This window comes from Bufo gargarizans, chromosome 5, assembly GCF_014858855.1.
Source record: "Bufo gargarizans isolate SCDJY-AF-19 chromosome 5, ASM1485885v1, whole genome shotgun sequence".
Classification (NCBI taxonomy): Eukaryota; Metazoa; Chordata; class Amphibia; order Anura; family Bufonidae; genus Bufo; species Bufo gargarizans.
The window spans coordinates 402,696,024-402,715,340 of NC_058084.1; the positions used below are offsets into that span (position 1 = coordinate 402,696,024).

General features: G+C 42.3%; 1 protein-coding gene across 1 annotated transcript in view; it reads right to left on the reverse strand.

Moving 5' to 3' along the window:
• Positions 1-271: 271 nt before the first annotated feature.
• Positions 272-19,317, reverse strand: part of ACVR2B (activin A receptor type 2B) — a 146,441-nt gene continuing 127,395 nt past the window's right edge. The window contains exons 6-11 of the mRNA XM_044294817.1: positions 17,392-17,535; positions 16,550-16,698; positions 4,139-4,253; positions 3,535-3,673; positions 1,696-1,826; positions 272-468 (exon numbers count right to left, since the gene is read on the reverse strand). Of these exons, the coding sequence (XP_044150752.1) occupies positions 274-468; positions 1,696-1,826; positions 3,535-3,673; positions 4,139-4,253; positions 16,550-16,698; positions 17,392-17,535 (873 nt within the window). The 3' untranslated portion in view covers positions 272-273. The remainder of the gene's footprint in view (positions 469-1,695; positions 1,827-3,534; positions 3,674-4,138; positions 4,254-16,549; positions 16,699-17,391; positions 17,536-19,317) is intronic.

A 19,317-nucleotide genomic window follows, 5' to 3' on the forward strand; every position in this document is an offset into this window, starting at 1 on the left:
AGATGTTTGTTATATTTTTTTTCCTGTTTTTCTTTTAATATACAATAAAACAATGTGCTGGTAAAATTGTTCCAACCCCCCCTCCCACAAGAAACCAAATATTAAAAATAAAAAAAGATAATAAAAAGTCAAGATAAAATAGCAGCTGCATTCATGGGTTTGTGTTTGTTTTTTTCTTCTTTTTTTAGTTTATATATGATTTTTTTTGTTATTTTTTTTTTCTTCTTCAGTGTTTTAAAATGAGTCTGGAAAGACAAAAATGTAACGAACGACTCAGATACTGGACTCTTTGGGCGGCAAGTCCACATTGGTGACAGATGTAACAATGGAAACAAGGCAGTCCGAGGTAGTGCCGTTCACCATTTTGCGGATCTGAGAAATACGCTCCTCAACGCATCCCGCAGAGAGTCGTGCCTCTGCATCATGGTCCCAGCACTCTTCAATGGTGACACATAATTGTGCCAAACCCTAAAAACAAGGAAAATTAAATGGATGAAAATCTTGTGCCATCATACAAAAAATTCCAAACCTAGTTGGCCATTTCCCCATATCAAATAACATGTACGGAATACGGTATGTGCTATGGATTGTGTCCACAGAAGATTGCTTGGAGTTGTGCATATGGATGCAGCAATTTGCTCTCAAAGCGTTTTTCCGTGAAAAGTAAAGTAAAGGGTCTGCTTTCTATTTTCCTTTCCAGAAACAGCACCACTCCTATCCAAGGGATCCTGGTCTATTGCAGGTAGTACATTTAGGTTAATGGGCCTGAGTTATATAATACAAGACACAGCCTATGAATAAGTGTCCAGTGGAGTTGGAGGATTTTAATGCCACCATCCACGGAGGTCTAAGGCACTCGAGTTTAATGTTACCCGGAATAGTGAATGGAATATCGTTAAACAGCATGTCCGTTTCCGGGTATTAAATGGGTTATCTATCCAGGTTGATAAAACACATGACCTTATCCTAGGACAGACCATCACTATTAGATCAAATGTGGTTTGACTCTTGGTGGCCTCTTCATTCCTTACATTGCTCTGTACATTGATAGTGGCTGTGCTTGATATTGAAACTCAAGGGAGTGGGACAAAGCTGTAACACACATCTTCCCAGGATTCAACTGTGTCCTCCCTTTTAACCCCTTCCCCAAATGCATTTTTGGCCTTCGCGACCATTTCATTTAGTCATCGTTGCCTTCTAAAAGCTAAAGCATTTTTTTTTTCTATTTTTCCTATGAAAGTGTTGGTGACATGCTGGGATAGGGCACGTGATTGGCTGCAGAAGTCACATGCTGCGTCCATGCACATAACAGCAGCTGGCCCGTGCCCGTATTGTGGCCTGCAAACAGCGGGTCCGCAATATAGGGGGCACCGACCATGTGCTTATCACTTGAATGGGTCCACAATTCAGGAGATACAGTGTGGTGCTACGTGGGTTTTCTGTCCGTGCCTCCGCACCGCAAAAAAGTAGCGCAAGCACTACCTTTTTGCGGTGTGGACTGTCTGATGCAGATTGCGGACCCCATTCAAGTGAATAGGTCCACGTTTGAAGACTGCGATCACACAGTCAGTGCCCATGCATTGCGGACCATTGAGGCCTTTTTTTTTTTTCCCCCTTAAAATTTAAACCATGGACAACCCCTTATCTATACAGTATATATAGAGAGACCAAAAACTGCAGTAAATGGTAACTCACAGGGTGTTTCAACCATTGTTCTTTGAATGAAGGACGCATCTTCTTGTGAACCACTACTTCCTGCAGGTCTTCCAACGACGGATGCTGACCAATCTCCTCCTCAAATGGCAACATGTACTCATCGACGGGTCCTGGATGCAGAAAGCATAAACCGTAAACTACTACAGGAAGGAAATTCAGGTAATACTATGGTGTAATTTAACCCACACTGATTTTAACCAAACTAAAACCAATTTTTTTTTTACACCATTTCATGTTCTACATATTGTAAAAAAAAAATTGTGGGAGTGGGATAGAAAAAAAACCCCTGCCATTCCATTATTTTTGGGAGGAGGGGGTCCAGTTTTACTGCACTTGCTATGTGGTCCAAATGACACGATAACCTTATTCTGCAAGTAGCTTTGTGTCCGTCACATTCTGACAACCAGAATTATTATTTTTTTCTATCGACAGATCTGCCTGAAGGCTTTTATTTTTGCAAGCTGGAATGTAGCTTTTCTTGGTACCATTTTGGAGTACATAAGTATTTTTTGATAGTATTTTATACCATTTTTGGGGGGCTGCATGGTGACCCAAAAAATTTGGAAATTAGAGGACTTTGACCTGCAATCACTTGTATATTAGGTGGCAAAACTTCTGCATGAATTTAATCTAAAAGGACTATATGTTAACGGTCGATTTAGAGGTTTTCATTAGTGAAACCATAGATGATCAATTTAACCCCTAAATTCCATAAGAGTAAAATTAAATTCACGTATCCTTAAATCGATCTGCTTCGCACATAGCCTTCCACAATCACCGTTTCAGGGAGAACACCATCTTTCTGCCACAATAGGCCACTTTTATCAAACTAACTAATAAATCTGTCTTAGTTGTCCATAGCAACCAATCAGAGCTCAGCTTTCAGTTTCTACAGGGCTCTGAAAAAATGAAAGCTGAGCTCTGATTGGTTGCTATGGACAACCAAGACAGATTTACTATTAGGCAGTTTGATTTGAAGATATTGGAGGCGGCTACTTTTTCGTGGGCCACCCTGTATATCATAGATCAACTACAACTCAGATCTGTTCATGTCCCTACACCAATTGTTGCACGTATGCAGCTCTTTACCTGCAGTCCTACAATGCACTGCCACACTAACATCTTGTATGACATGACAAACTGATCTCTGGTGCATCTAAACTATATACACGAGCAAATGCGTTTAGAAGGCCTTATGGCATTATGGTTATTTAAAGTATAAAGAAAAGTTCCTGTGCAAGCACTGCATGAATTTTACCCCCTGGAAGTAAACAAAAGAAGGTTATTTTTTGAATGACAGCAAGCAGAGATCCTGAAAAGATGCACTCGCCATGCCCTTAAAAGTAGGGGAAAAATGGCAGTCCGTTTTATAGGGTGAATACTAATAATTACCAGTAAGACTGGGGAGAGGTGAATATAGTGCTCCCTGTGCTGGCTCTGTACTCACCGCTCCATGGGCGTCTTCTATCGGTGCTAAACTGTGTTGTGACCTGACGATAGCGCGAGGACACAGGCGCACTCTGTGACGTCGGATGACAGCACAGCGTGGCGGCGTCCGGAGCAGGAGAGGTGAAGTCTGACTGGGGGGGTCTAATCTGAGGTCTGATGAAAAATATCCCCCCCCCCCCCCCCCCTATTTTACACCTCTGAAACCTAGGTGTGGCTTATAGGGTGAAAAATACAGTGCATTTAATTACATTGCAGAATAAACAAGCTTTACATGTGTAAACCGTAATAACCCTTTCATGACAAGCACAGTGCAAAATTCCTAATAAGCTGTGATCTTCTTGTGGCCCCTACAGGGACCCATAGACTCACCGTCAGCAGCTGTACACCTGGATACAACTTCCCAGAGCACAAGTCCCATAGCATACATGTCTATCCTGAGAAAAGAATCTCGTTGGAAGTTAATTGCTCCCTCCAGCACCTCTGGAGCCATATACCGCCTGGTGCCAACCTGGGTGTATAAACAGTATATTCATCATTAGATCACAGAATATTCTCTCATGTTTACAGATCACAATATCTATAGAATATATAGACTACGAGAAACACCTGGTTTGGGTTTAAAATAAACTGCATGTGTGACGGTGCCCTCAGACTTTCATTTCTGGCTCTATCATCAGAAGGCTCCTGCTTCTAAATGGAGCAATTCTGAATATAGATGTGCATTAGTGAGTAGCCCAATATGTAGCTCCCCATATATGCTTTCAGTAAACCCAACCTTAAAAATAATAAAAATAAATACATGCCTGGCAGCAGGGTTGCCCCCCTACTGGGGTGTTGGCCGCCAAATGTGTAGAGACCAACACGAAAGAGACCACCATGAAGCTGACAATTGTGCTTATACGATTTGCTCAGAATGTATACTAAGAATCTCATTTTTGACAGGATAAAACCAATGGTTGTTTAATGAAGTTACCTGTCCATGTGTATCTCCAGGTGGTTTTCCAGGTTCAAACCGAACAGCTAACCCAAAATCTGCCAGGATTGCCGTCAGGTCATTTTTCAGCAAAACATTTTTACTTTTAAAATCCCTAAAAAGAAAAAGAAATAATAATCGTACCCAGGCAGAACTGTCAAATTACCATTCATTGAGGGATCAGTGGGGTGCAGCGTCTGCTACAGCTTGTTGGGGCGCTATTACAGGTCCTGGGTACCACACTGTGCTTGCCGCCAATTCCTGGACCGCATGTGGACTGCAGCATTTTTTAAGTGGCACGTCCAATTGGTGTTGGTAACCGCAGTGTGGTACCCACGGCTCATGGTGTGCATATAATGGCGCCCTCAAAGGGCTACATACAGCCCTGCTCTAGACTGCATACCCTTCCCACACATATCATATGGGTGTGCTTGTATTAGTAGTCCACATCCTATGCCTAGTCCTTTATCTGACAGGGGCAGTTGAACATGAAGCTAAACAAGCTTGTGTCCAGAAGAACAGTTTTGTAGCAGGCATTGCTACTGTATGTTTTTTTTATTTATTTTTTACTTTCTATGTCTTTTTTTTTTATCCTGAATTCTTGCTTGCAGTCTTCACTCTAGCTAATGATAGGCTGAAACTTCCTGTGCTGTAGAGATCACTTATCAGCAGTCATCTCATTATCATCACTGGCAGGTAACACAGGATCACACCATTGACAAAAGGTGAAAGAAACCTCTTACTCCCTCCTCTTCACAGGTCGCAGAGCCTGCACACAAAATTCTACCATAAAAGTCAATGGGGGAGATTTGTCTGGTGTAACAGAAAACTGGCTTAGTTGCCCATAGCAACCAATAAGATTCTACCTTTCATTTTCCAAAGGAGCTCTGAAAAAAATGAAAGGTGGAATCTGATTGGTTGCTATGGGCAACTAAGCCAGTTTTCTTTTATACCAGTTTTGATCAATCCACCGACCTCCTATGTCCCTGTGGCTGCCATAAAGCAAATCAGCCATTCACAGCAGCAGCTCAGGCAAGATGGCTAAATAGGGTTAAAAATGGAAGGTACCCGTACCTAGATTACATCAGCAAAATGATAAAACTGGATCTTTTTATTGATTATCCATTTCATTTAAGGGTCATACAAAATGAGGGCAATGTTACGGATATTTGATCGATGGCGGCCTTTTAGCTCGCTGACTCACTGTACACTGTGTAAAGATGTGCATGGTACATATGGTTTTAATTTAATTACCAGTTGAGCAGCTGGCGGCGACTCGAATGTTATGCATTTAATCTGACAGCCAGTCCCTGTAGTGACAATTCTGATGAGAGCAGGATAAGGCTAAATGTGATAATTAAACACACGTAAATACAGTTTGGCCCCTTTCAGACAAACGCCCGCACTGAATCCGGACCCATACATTTCAATGGGGCTGTGTACATGAGTGTTGTTTCTCACGCATCACTTGTGTGTTGCGTGAAAATCGCAGCATGTTCTATATTCTGTGTTTTTCATGCAGCCCTGGCCCCATAGAAGTGAATGGGGCTGCGTGAGAATCACATCGCATCCGCAAGCAAGTGCGGATGCGATGTGTCTTTCACTGATGGTTGCTAAGAGATGTTTGTAAACCTTTACAGGGGGTTCAGACCTGAGCGTTCGGAAACGAGTGCTCTGTATGCGCGATTGTACGGGCGTTTACAATCGCGCATACAGAGACAGGCGTTCACACATTGTCGCGCGTTCCCGAATATCTATGTGCGGGAACGCGCGACAAACGCCCAAAAAAAAGCTCAAGAACTTGTTTGAGCGTCGGGCGTTTTACAGCGCGATCGTACGCGCTGTAAAACGCCCAGATGAGAACCATTCCCATAGGGAATCATTGGTTTCTCCGTGTTGAGCGTTTTACAGCGCGTAGGAACGCGCTGTAAAACGCTCAGGTCTGAACTTAGGGTTAGTTTTTTAATCACGCGCGTGAAAAACGCATCAATGCGCATTGCAACAGTGCAAAAAATAAAAAACTGAACTGAATACAATCGCAGACTCACTGAACTTGCTTGCGAAATCCGGGCCTAATCCGTATTGTTGGTGTGCAAGAGGCCCTTGTATGAGCGTCACACGGAGCACAAGCTGGAAAACTGCAAGAAATATTGAGCACACTTGTCGGTGCTAAAACCATGAGAAAATGAATGACTGAATCTAATTGGCCAAGACCAGGGGAACGCAAAAATCATAGTTCCATAGCAAACCTATGTGAATGTGTCATTAGAAAATAGCCTATGGTTAAAATCCAATTTTAATTGCCCATTTTTTCCCCTCTTTATGGGATAAATTTGGTTATAGTTTAATAGTACAGGCTTTTTCGCACGTGATGATTTCATTGGTTATGTACCATATTTTTCACCCCATGAGACTCACTTTTTCTTACCCCCAATGTGGGGGGAAAATGTCAGTGCGTCTTATGGGACGATTAGTAAAGAGTGCTTCCATTATGGAAGCACTCCTTAGTACCGGAGGACTGGGAAGCAGTGAATGCAGCGCTCCGCGGGCTCTGTACTAACTGCTTCCTGGTCCTTGGCGGCTCGCTGTGCAGGAAGAAGAGAGCTGGATGTGAGGAGCGGCGGTGGTGTCTGGAGCAGGAGACGCAAGTTTTATAGTTATTTTTTTAATCTGATCTGGACATGGGGGGGTTATTCACATAGAGGTCTGACCTGAGGTATGACGGAGCCATTCACATGCTGGTCTGATCTGAGGTCTTATTGGGAGACTTATTGAAGTCTGATATGAGGTCTGATTTTGGGTCATTCACATGGAGGTCTGATTGGGGGACTTATTGAGGTCTAATCTGAGATATGAATTAGGGTCATTCACATGGAGGTCTGATTGGGGGACTTATTGGAGGTCTAATCTGAGGTATGAATTAGGGTCATTCACATGGAGGTCTGATTGGGGGACTTATTGGAGGTCTAATCTGAGGTATGAATTAGGGTCATTCACATGGAGGTCTGATTGGGGGACTTAACATTGGGTGTCTGATTAAAAATATTTTTCTTATTTTCCTCTGCTAAAACCTAGGTGCATCTTATAGGGTGAAAAATATGGTACTTTTATTTAGGGGAAACGGGGTGATTTTGAAAAACATTTTCTCTCTTTTTTTTTTTTTTTTTTTTTAAGTCACCCTCTGTGACTGGCAATCATTAGATTGCCATCACAGAATACTCCATTTACGACATACCACCTGCTGGCCTGTATTGGTATATACTAGTAATAGCCACCAAAGCCTGCTTGAAGCTTCCAGCTATTACTTACTGAACCAAAACAGGTTCACTGATATTTCAACCGGTAAAAGCCGTTACGGGCGTCGGAGCGCGCAGCATCCACGTTTCCGCATTTTGTGGCCAAGTATAGGACATTTTCTATATTTTTGTGGAATGGACATACAGATGCGCATGTACATTTTTAGGCAATATGCCTACAGACCGCAACTTGCATACGGCCGCGTTCATGAGGGCTCAAACTGTAACAGCCCAAAACCATCACTATTGCAAAACTGTTATACAGATGTGAAAGTAAATCACATTTCTACCTAAAAAATTTAAATATGGAACAAGAATAAAACTAAAAGGAAAGGAAAAATTATCACATGCCTAACAATTATGTTTCTAGTTTTCAATTTTCAAAAAAGGAAGCTATAAAAAGAGAACCAGGAAATGGCTGAATAGAAGCCTTTTCCATTGTATATATACTTTTTATATACATTTTTCTTTTGTTAGGAGGAAAACGGCCTTTAATGAAAAAGCACACCTAACAAAGATACTATTAAAATGAAGTGCAGTCACTTTAATTAGTCCTTTCAGTAATCAGAAGCAGTTCATACATGATTATACAGAACATGCATTCATCCAAACACCAGCAAGTCATATTTTTCTGATATATACAGCGCTGCGCCAAGATAGCGGGAAACCTACACAATTCCAGAATTATTTCTTCTGAATAATTTATAGATTAATGACATTTCTCAGATTTGCATATGTCGAGTCCTCTCAGCTGTGTTCGCCTCTATTAACATATCTGTAAAGGTCTGGCGGCAATTTTTGTCTTTATAAATATGAAAAAGTTTAGGAATAAAAGGAAATCATAATTATTAGAATTTATTTCAGGACTCATTTCTCCTAGTGCATCCTCAGAACTGAATGATTTTTTTGTGGACAATTGATTATTTCTGTCATTTATTTTTATTTCCCATTATTACAATTTTTTTTTAATGTACTCTATATGCGTATTCTGGAGAAAATTATTCATGTGCTACAACGCATGGTATACACATTGTGCCAATTAAAAATGAGCTGTAATTTTACCATTCCTAAATGAATTACTAGCAGTTTGTAATGAGGGTCCAGATGGGTGTTACCAGTCTGATATTGGCAGCACTGATTGGATAGTGCCAGGCTGTGCAGGACACACCCTAACCTGATAACACCCAGCTGGATCGTCATTGCAAATGGCTAGTAATACATTCAGGACTTGACTTCCAGCAGGAATAATAAAGGAATGTCACACCATAGAGCTGTAAGAATAGATGCACCAGAATGGTTATTCCAAGGGGGAAGTAAGTAGTTACTAAAACAGACATGTCAGGAAATGTGACCGCACATAAAAAAATGATTTGTCAAGCGATTAAATGGAATAAGGGAACTATAGGCTTAAAGGGAACCTGTCACAATGAACATGGTGTCGGAGCTGCAGGCAGCATTGTATAGAGCAGGAGGAGCTGAGCAGACTGATATATAGTTTTATGGGATAAGATTTAGTAAAACTTGTGTTTTATACATTTAAATCTCTGCTCATTCTGGGCTATAAAGTCATGGAGGCAGTCCTATCAGTGATCATCTGCCTACAGATTCCTTTGCATTTTAACGGTGACAGGTTCCCTTTAAGGAAGGTTTTCACATAACCATCATGATCCACAATCACCCAAATTCACTTTTAAAGGGGTTCTCGTATTATATATTTCTAATCACTGTTGAAATTGACGTTATTGATGTGGCCCCCTAAACTCCAGTTGCGCCTTCACTACCTTCCTGTGATGGATAACGCCAAGTATATCCATCACGTAATGGTATCTCTGCCAATTCCCATATTGTACAGCACTATAACTGTGGGATCAGCAGCCTCCGGCACTCCAGCTGTTCTGAAACTACAACTCCCAGAATCCTCCTTTCCCTCCTGAGGGAGTTACACGACTGACCAAGTGTGCACGCTGAGCGTTTTAGTTTCACGGCAGCGGCGTGCTGAAGGTTGATGATCGCTGCTGCAGTGGGTCCTGGTATACTGCCAGCAAAAAGGAAAGACCCCAGCATGAAAATACTTAATGCTGTGCGCTCCTGCAAGTCCAGAGCGGAGGATCACACTCGCACCCGGAGCGCGATTTCCGCAATGGACTCGCTTGTGTGAAACAGCCCTAAGCGGTGCTACAACTTTACTGCCCAGGTGCCAGAGACAGGCCCTCTGCCAGATCCCCACCAATCCTGAGAATAGGTCATCAATATTTTACTACTGGGAAAACCCCTTTAAGCTTCCCCCGCCACCCCCTCCTCTTAAAATGTCAGTGGAGATGGTCTTTACAGCCAATGCAATTCAGGAAATCAGGGAGAGCAGTCAAGCGAATGAACTCCAGGGACCTATAATACGCGAATGGGGCAGAAGCTGCCTTTCTCTCGTCTGCGCTGTACGACTATAGGTACCCATATCATGCTACATAGGCGGTAGGCACTGGAAAGTAAATTAAAAAAATGCAATGCTGTACATAGAATGTAATCTGCTATCTCAGCCTCCTGGTTTCTGGCTATTTCATGTATGACCTGAAGGTGTCACTGTTGTCACAATGTATGAAGAAAAAGTCAGTAAAAAGCCAAAGACGGCAAAACTAAAGCAGCATCTGGACCAATAAATTATCACAGCTGAGCAAAACATATGTTAATGTATGATCTCGGGGTGAATAAAAGGCGACGCGCTTTCTAATAGACTCTAATACCATCTCCACTATAACCATTTTATTGCAAATGAGACGTAAAGAGGTCGTCTACAACAAGAATAACATGGCTGCTTTCTTTCGCGCTAGGCCTGTCCATGAAGTGTGCCTGGTTTTACAGCACGGAGCTGCAATACCCTACATACCAAATACCACCCGTGGACACTGCTTTGGGACAAAAGACGTCATATTTAAGTACATTTGGACAGCCCCTTTAACAAAAGTAGGACTTTCACTAAATTCAGTACTCCATATTCATTGATAATCTACCGGATTTCGTTTCCTAGCCGCAGTAGCGACTGACTATAGTCAGTAGTAACGGACCATTTTCGGAAGTCACATAGCAGCCAATGGTGTGAGTTTTGAAGGCAACAAAGGGAGCTCGATATTCCCTATAAATTACCATTAGAGTGGCCCAGTTGCTGACATTTACGAGGGATTTACTATTTAAGCAATTCATTACTTCAGTACATTGCTTTCAGAAATCTTACAGTGAGCAGTCAACGTCGCATATTACAACTACCTGAGAAAACGGAGCAGCGAACAATCCGTTTATTTCTATACAACAAAGGAGGGAAAGACATGTGGACTGATTGGCAATAGGACCATTTACATTAACCAATTGTTGTATTTTGAATAAATCTCACTGAATGACACCTATTACACTGAATTTACGCCTGTTTAAGCGCTCAATTTATCGCAAATTAATAGCTGCACATGGTCTCGCCACCATTATAGTTGGCAAATCCAGGTGTGGCCCAGCAATGAGTGCCAAATCCCAGCTGCTACCCGCAGATGCCAACCATATTTTTGGTCCACATCACATCCTATCCTCAAAAAATGCAGATCGGATGCAGACCAGAAATATGGTTGTGTGCATGAGGCCTTAGGCCTCCTGCACACGACTGTATGGCTTTTTCGGTGTTTTGCGGTCCGTTTTTCACGGATCCGTTGTTCCGTTTTTTTGTTCCCGTTGTGTGTCAGTTTCTGTTCCGTTTTTCCATATGGCATATACAGTAATTACATAGAAAAAATTGGGCTGGGCATAACATTTTCAATAGATGATTCTGCAAAAAAAGGATACGGAAGACATACAGATGCATTTCCGTATGTGTTCCATTTTTTTGGTGGACCCATTGACTTGAATGGAGCCACGGAAAGTGATTTGCGGGCAATAATAGGACATGTTCTATCTTTCAACGGAACGGAAAAATGGAAACGGAATGCATACGGAGTACATTCCGTTTTTGTAGAACGGGGAAAAAAAAAACGGTCGTGTGCAGGAGGCCTTAGGGTGCTATTGCTTCCATCTATTTATTTTAGTGGGGCAGCAAAAAATGTGGACAGAACACAGTGTACTTCCCGTATCCAGATTTCAATTCTGCCGTCCCGCAAAAAAAGATAGAACATGTCCTATTCTTCATCGTTTTATATACAAGTCTAGGTATTTTTACAATTGTGCAGGATGTGCGGAGCGGGAATCTGCGGGATGCACATGGCCGGTATTGGTGTTTTGCGGATCCACAGCTTGCAGAACGTAAAACTGACACTGCTGAGTGCATGACCCCCAAGACTAATTTCACACAATCAGTCTTTAGTCAGCATTTTTAAGCCAAAACCAGGAGTGGGTCCAAAACACAGAAGAGGCACAAACCTTTCCATTATACATTTTCTCTGTAGGTTCCACTCTCGGTGTTAGCTAACAAATACTAATGAATAATACGGACCATGTGAAAGTGGCCTTAGGGTCGTATCAATTTTGGGGTTGGCCATTGTTAACTGAAAGAATAGGAAAATTGTAGAGTATAAAAAAAGCCAATTTTTCTCAGATGAGGCCAAATGTCCATTGTATGAAATATCACAATTTCTTTAACATGTTGGAACTGTGGCTCAAGACCAAAAAACCTTGATGGATCAATCAGATGGCCAAAAACTTAATCCGGCATCTCCAGGGAACACAACAAATAAAAAATAAATAATTTCTAGTGGGATATGCCAAATCACTTCGGGGGTCATTTATCAAACTGGTGTAAAGTAGAACTGGCTTAGTTGCCCATAGCAACCAATCAGATTCCACCACCTCTGGTAACCCTGTCCATGCTGAGCAAACATCCTTTGGCAAAATGGCCATCCTGCCCTCCTGGCCTCTGTTGGCGGGGGCTGATCAGTGAGGGTTGTGGTTGTCTGACCGCCACCAATTTAATATTGGTGACCTGAGGATAGGCCATCAATATCTAAGTATCGCATAAGCCCTTTAACACCTGGTTGTGGACAGTAATATAATATGTAATCCAGCTGCCATCGTTGCAATGGTCAGTTACATATAACAGAAAAAGTTAAAGGGGTTGTCCCACGAAAAATATTCTACAGTTTTCAAACCAGCACCTGGATCTGATTACTTTTGTAATTGCATGTAATAAAAAAATTTGTAAAGCCACCGAGTTATTCAATAAAATGTATCTGTACAGCGCCATCTGCTGTTTGTTCTTTTCCTTATTTCTTTGACCTGCTCACTGAGATGGCCGCACATGCTCAGTTTCATCCTTCAACTGCCTCCTAAGCTGTGATAGGGAGAGCCTGGACACGCCCCCCCCCCCCCAGCTGCAGCAGAAAAAACACTCCCCTTGAGCTGCAAGCTTGATATAAATCTAGCAGAGCACTGAATGGGGAGATCTCTGGACCCATGTGAGGTACTGGGCTGGTTCTAGCTGTGTTAGAAAGAGATAGTCATGTACTATATGATGTCTGATTTTCATTTTTTGCATTAGTCATGGGATAATCCCTTTAAAGGGGTTGTCTGGGTTCAGAGCTGAACCCGGACATACCTCCATTTTCACCCCGGCAGCCCCCCTGACTTGAGCATCGGAGCAGTTCATGCTCCGATGCTCTCCATTGCCCTGCGCTAAATCGCGCAGGGCAAAGGCTTTTTTTTGAGATCCGGTGACGTACCGGAGCTCTCCATGGGGCTGCCAGGAAGCCCGGTGACATCACCAGCACTGATGGGTGGGATGTAGCGCTGTCCTAGTCAGTAAAACGGCTAGGGCAGCGCTACAGCCCGCCCATAAGAGCCGGTGACGTCACCGAACACACTGCTGGGCGGAAGTTTCCGCCCGGCAGTGTGTTATGATAAACTAAAGAGCCCATGCCATGCGTGATCTAGCGTAAGACAAGGGAGCGCATCGATGCATGAGATGCTCCGATGCTAGCCTCAGGGGGGCTGCCTGGTTGAAAATAAGGGTATGTCTGGGTTCAGCTCTGAACCCGGACAACACCTTTAAGTTTGTGTGGAAGGATCTCGCTCCCCCTTTTTTTCTACCCTAATATCCAAATAATATAAACCACAAAGGAAAGGCACATTGGGAGACAATCTGTGCCAGACAGGAGAGGTAAAGGTACACTTAGATCCACCTCTTTAGCGTAAGAGACAGTAGGTAGCTCAGGTGATCGTAATGATCCCACAGAAAGCCATGGAATGGATGAAGCATCTAATTTGTCACATAACTCGTTGCCAGAGAACACATTAGTCAGAGCAAATCAGTTTCACCCAGCTTGAGACCGACTCCATCTGCACTGGCAAAGCCATTACAGAGGAGCAGTCAGTACATTTATATTTTGGATAATGGGTAGGCAGCGGTGTGAACCGGCAACTCTCCCTGCTGCGAGTTGTCCAAGCTGTCTCTTTAAAGGGCCCCTGACAGATGGCATGTGTAAATGAAAAACACATTTTTTTCACTAACATGGTGGAAGAATGTATTTTAAAGGGGGGGAAAAAAAGTTAGAAAGATGAATGTCTCAGGTCCGTCGTAATGAATAACAGGCTAATAGTTTAGAGAATTTGGTCATTAGCAGTGAGACAACATAAAGCTCAGGAAATTAATGTTAGGACACTGAAATAAAAGAAAACGCGACATTTAGATTCAAGCTGGTAACCAGGAGACTGCTCAAGGAATCTGGAATTTATGGTCCCTAATAAGCCTTACACGGGAACATTCAAGCATGACCGGTCCCTAAGCAAAGACACTATAACAAATATTTGACTTGTATTTAATACAAAGTCAAAAAGTAACACCTCAAGAAAAGGCTAGCCGTCCAATGGAACCGCTTATCTGTAAATGTTAGACAAATATATACTTATACTCTGTATCTTTCAATCCTCAAATCCAAAATTTGAACATTTACTCAAAAGGAGTTTTCCAAGACTTTAAGGGCTCATGCACACGAACATATTTTCTTTCCGCGTCCATTCCGTTTTTTGGGGAGGACCGTATATGAAACTATTCATTTCAATGGGTCCGCAAAAAAAAAAAAAAAAAAAAAAAAAAACTGAAGTTACTCCGTGTGCATTCCATTTCCATATGTCCGTTCCACAAAAAAAAATAAAATAGAACATGTCCCTTATTGTCCGCATTACGGACAAGTATAGTACTGTTCAATTAGGGGCCAGCTGTTTTGTTCCACAAAATACAGAATGCACATGGGAGTCATCTGTATTTTTTGTGGACCGCAAAATACATACGTCATGTGCATGAGCCCTTATACTGATGACCGGTCCTCGGGTCCTGGGCATCCACTAATCAGCCGCTTGAGAAGGTATCGGCGCTACTGCAGCCTTCTCTCAGCTCACCAAACACAGTGCTATACATTGTACAGTTGCCGTGCTTGGTATCGTAGCTTCGCCCCATTCATTTCAATGGTGCCGACATGTGTCTAGGCCATGTGACCAATAAAAGTGACATGACTTCGGCTAAGTGTGGCGCTACTGGGAGTGCTGGGTGCCTTCTCACACAGGTGATTGGCAGGAATCCCAAGTGTCGGACCCCCACCGAACAGATACTGATGACCTATCCAGAGGATAGGTCATCAGTATAAAAGTTTCGGAAAACCCCTTCAACATTTTGTACATCAAGTGGATTAAAAAAATAAACACAAAATACAATGAGAAATGAGAGAATCCAGAGATCAGACTTTCATAAAATCAAAATGATAAGAAAACTTCTCTAAGCTTTTCAAATTCTACATAAAGTCAAAGGACCCCTGAGATAATCTTGCAGTCCTGGTACTTTGGTTTTGACCACCAAACACCCTTCCTGAGGCAGTTGGTTCAAATGCGTATATGGGCTTTAGTAGGAGAAAATGCAGTATGACCATTGCATCTTCGCTTCCTAGTCAACCTCTTGGAAAGGGGGAAGCCTTTCAGGTCACGTTGTACATGATGGAAGAGAGCTGCTTACTTCACCCACCAAGGGGCAACACAGTAGCTGCATGGACATCATCTACTGTATGTACAAAGCCATGCAAGGTGTAGGCCCTACACTTGTGACCTTTGCTCGAATTTGGTTGAGGACTCAAATTTCTTACTAAACTAATTCAATACAGTATTGTGACATTAATAACACCCTTTAAAAAAAACTGCAGTTCACAACACAACCACTGGTTGGCCACAGAGATATATAGCATAGACATCTTGTGACAGAATATCACAAAATCATGTTTTTTTTTTTCCCTGCAGAATTGGTCATCTTGTGCCACACATCAAGTGAAAGGTCGAGCCGCGAGCAAAGGGTAAGAAAGGACACATCCATGGCATGCTCCCTTTCCTCGCCACTTCTGAAACATGGAGTGAAGGGGGAAATGTTGCAAATATTACAGCACAAATAGCGTGCGACAAACACTGACCTATTTATGCCATAAAAGCTGTGTAAATAGATTAGTCCCCCCTTTCTCAGAAAAGCAATATGGGCATGTTATCCCCATCTTTATCTGCATTACAGCGGCACAATGCAGGTCCAAAAACTGACGTACACAAACATATTGCTAATGTAATATTTGCACGCAAGAAAAATTGTAATTAAAAGAATATGACTGCAGTTTTAAACACTAAACATATGTGGTAACCAGAAATTATTGGAGAAGTAATATTCCCCAACAGGGTCCTTACCTCTGCCAGGCAAAGTCCTAACTATTCAGCATTTCGTGGGAAAACTTTTCCTTTGGTACAAAACTAGACATTAAGGACCTGAACTGGAGCGGCAGCAGCCAGGCACATCCTTTCAGAGCAGGTTTTTGGCACCGGTCCCGGGCTGATTGCAGACACCTGTGCAATCAGTAGGGGGGTTCTGCTGGTATGTTCATTCTTAAATGAGACACTGCCATAGGCACTGCCCTTGTGGGCTATAAGAGCAGCTGGCAAATCTAACAGTAATCAGCAGTGTTGACTGGAATATACACCTAGAGCCCATGTCAGTAAGTACATTTTTCATTTAACGAGCTATAAAATCAGGAGAAAGGTTTGTGCTAATGAAAGATTACTGTCCCACATCTCCATCCAAGTGATCACTGGTCATGAGGTTAGTACACACGGGCTCAGCCAAGATAAGTACCTGTGGGCTATGGCGGGCTTGTGGCCTTCACCTTTACAACGAGGGATGTCTTCATGTAAATATGCCAAGCCTCGAGACATAGTCTCAGCTATGTGGCACAAATCATTCCAGCTTAGGACGTTTCCTTTTAGATAGTCTGTCAGGGAACCCTGCAAATTGAAGAAATTGCATATTTTTAAGCAGACTTGCAAACATTTTAATGACTTTGACGAAATATCAGCTAGCAGAGTAAAGGTTGGGACCAGTACATTATACAATACGGTAGTAAAATGAAACCTTGACTACCCAAAATTGCATTACAAAGTGGTCTTCTGGGGGATGGCCAGCACGAATAACGTGTGGTAGAACCGAAAATCTCGTCTGGGTTAGGGGGCAGTTTTCTCAAGGAGGTAATTAGTCTATAGACAGGTTTCATGGTATATAATAAATTGTATCATGCAATAAAATATTACAGAGCAGCATGCTTTACCAAATATGCCCTATGAATTCATGAGAAAGACCATTCTGTATCATCCCACCCATTAGACTAAAACTTGGACAATTTAGCTTGGTGCAGTAATGCTTTGTCTTTTCATTGTTTTCTGCTGCGCTTCTGTTAACAATTTTTTTTTTTTTTATAGTAAATTAACAAAAAAAAAAAAAACATGCCAATAATTTGTGTTCGCTGCTCATCAACAAGGTCACAGATGACCTCTATATCCGCATCAGAATACAGTAAAACCCAGCAAATTTCCAAACTTTGGAAATAAGACTGAAAATCATCCATTTCACATCTATTTACGGACAGCCAATGACTCGATGGCCTAGGGCTTATAGAAGCAATTCCTCAGAGTTGAACCTACATGCTCATGGAAAGAGGTGATTAGCCACAGCTCCATCTCCAGGTTGGTTCCTCTTTTCTCAGCCGCGATGAAATGCAAGAGGTTTTCATGTTTCATTCCAGGGGTGTTGAAAATGTCTCTCTCGCTTTGCCAAGACTGCTTGTCCTGAAGAAAAATGTAATGCCACAATTTAGTATATGACCCTAGCTCTGCAGATGTTCAAACCCGTTACAGCTTATCTATAGTTTAAAAGAAAACGTAAGTGTAAAGCAATGCAATTAGAGTCCCAGTGCAGTAGGAAACCAAACCACTACTCAGTACCCAGAAGAGATGAGAGAAAATTCAGGCCAGGTTCCAGTTGTAGTTTTCAAGTCACCCTTTTTTTGGGGAGTTTGGTCAAAAAACGAACTTGAACTTTAAGAGGACCGGTCACCACAAAAAGCAATCACAGCGATCAGCTGTTTCAGGGGGCTGTTTCTAAGGATGGCGCTGCACATCCTATAGTGGCAGTGTTTGGTATTGCAGCAGAGCCCCATTGACTTGAATGGGGCTGAGCTGCAACTAGGCCATGTGACTGATGTACAGTGATAACCATTTTAAGGGATCCCCATTCAGACACCAGGAAAACCCTTCAGAAAAAAAATTATAATAAAAAAAATATTATATGCTGTGCTCCCTACATACACACCAACTCCATCTGAATCTCACTTGCTCCTAGGTTGGAACCATGCGCAGAAATGATCTACAATACCAATACTAACATTACAAAGGAGCAAAGACACTCCACTGAGGCACAAGGGGGTCAGGACACCTGTGGATCTCACAATGATGGCATAATGAATATGCCATTACTGCCAAACCTTCAAGGGATTCTTAGTTTTGGATCATTTCTAATTGTTAGAAGGGTCTCTTGACAACAAGATGATCCCAATGTGTCCTCCTGCTGGAATTCCTAGCATGGAGCTAAAACCTTGCAGCAAGTGTTAAATGGGTTGTCTTAGATTTTAAAGACCTAGACTCAGGACAGGTCATCAATATCGGATCGGCAGTGGTCCGACTCCTGGCACCCCCACAGAGGAGCTGTTTGAAGAGGCCGCAACGCATTAAAGTGAATGGGGCTGAGCTGCAACATCAAGCACAGCCCCTATCCAATGATGGGCGCTATGCTTGGTGAGCTACGAGAAGGCTCACCACAGTTCCACAGCCTCCTCAGACAGTCGATTGGCAGGTCATCAATATCATAGTAACATAGTACATAAGTAACATAGTACATAAGGCCGAAAAAAGACATTTGTCCATCCAGTTCGGCCTGTCATCCTGCAAGTTGATCCAGAGGATCAACTTTACATTTTCCAGCAGCACCACCACAGGGTGTATCATTACACCAAGCTTATTCAAATCAAAGGGCTATCTGTATAATTCCGGACAGGACAGGACCTCCAGAGTGTGAGATGCTTTTGTAGCTGGTTCTCCACTGGCCAAGACGTGAGGGTCCTAAATAGAAGACCTCCTTTTTAAACTTAGAATTTAGGGTATATAAAAATTGGTTTTCGAAAGCCAATGGACTTATCACCGTAAAGTCCAAACATTTTTTTATAAAGCAGAGTGTGTAAATGTGGGGGAATTCCCCAGCCCAATAAAATTCTGAAGTTAATAGATATCAGAATTGCAATATTTAGGTTCTGAAATGGGACACTAGAGTGGGACCATCTACCTCTGGGGATTGATTCTGGTGGGACGATTATTGTAGTGCCCACCAGATTACTAGGGAGTGGAGGTCCTGATCTCCATGTTTGCTTCCTGTTATTTGCAGATGAATGTGTGAATAGAGAACCTAAGCCTCAACCACACTGGAGTTAACTCCAGTGTGTAAAAAAAAAAAAAAAAAAAAAAAAAAAAAAAAAAAAAGGTGATAATGGTGGGATCTCGTACACCAGGAAAGACAAA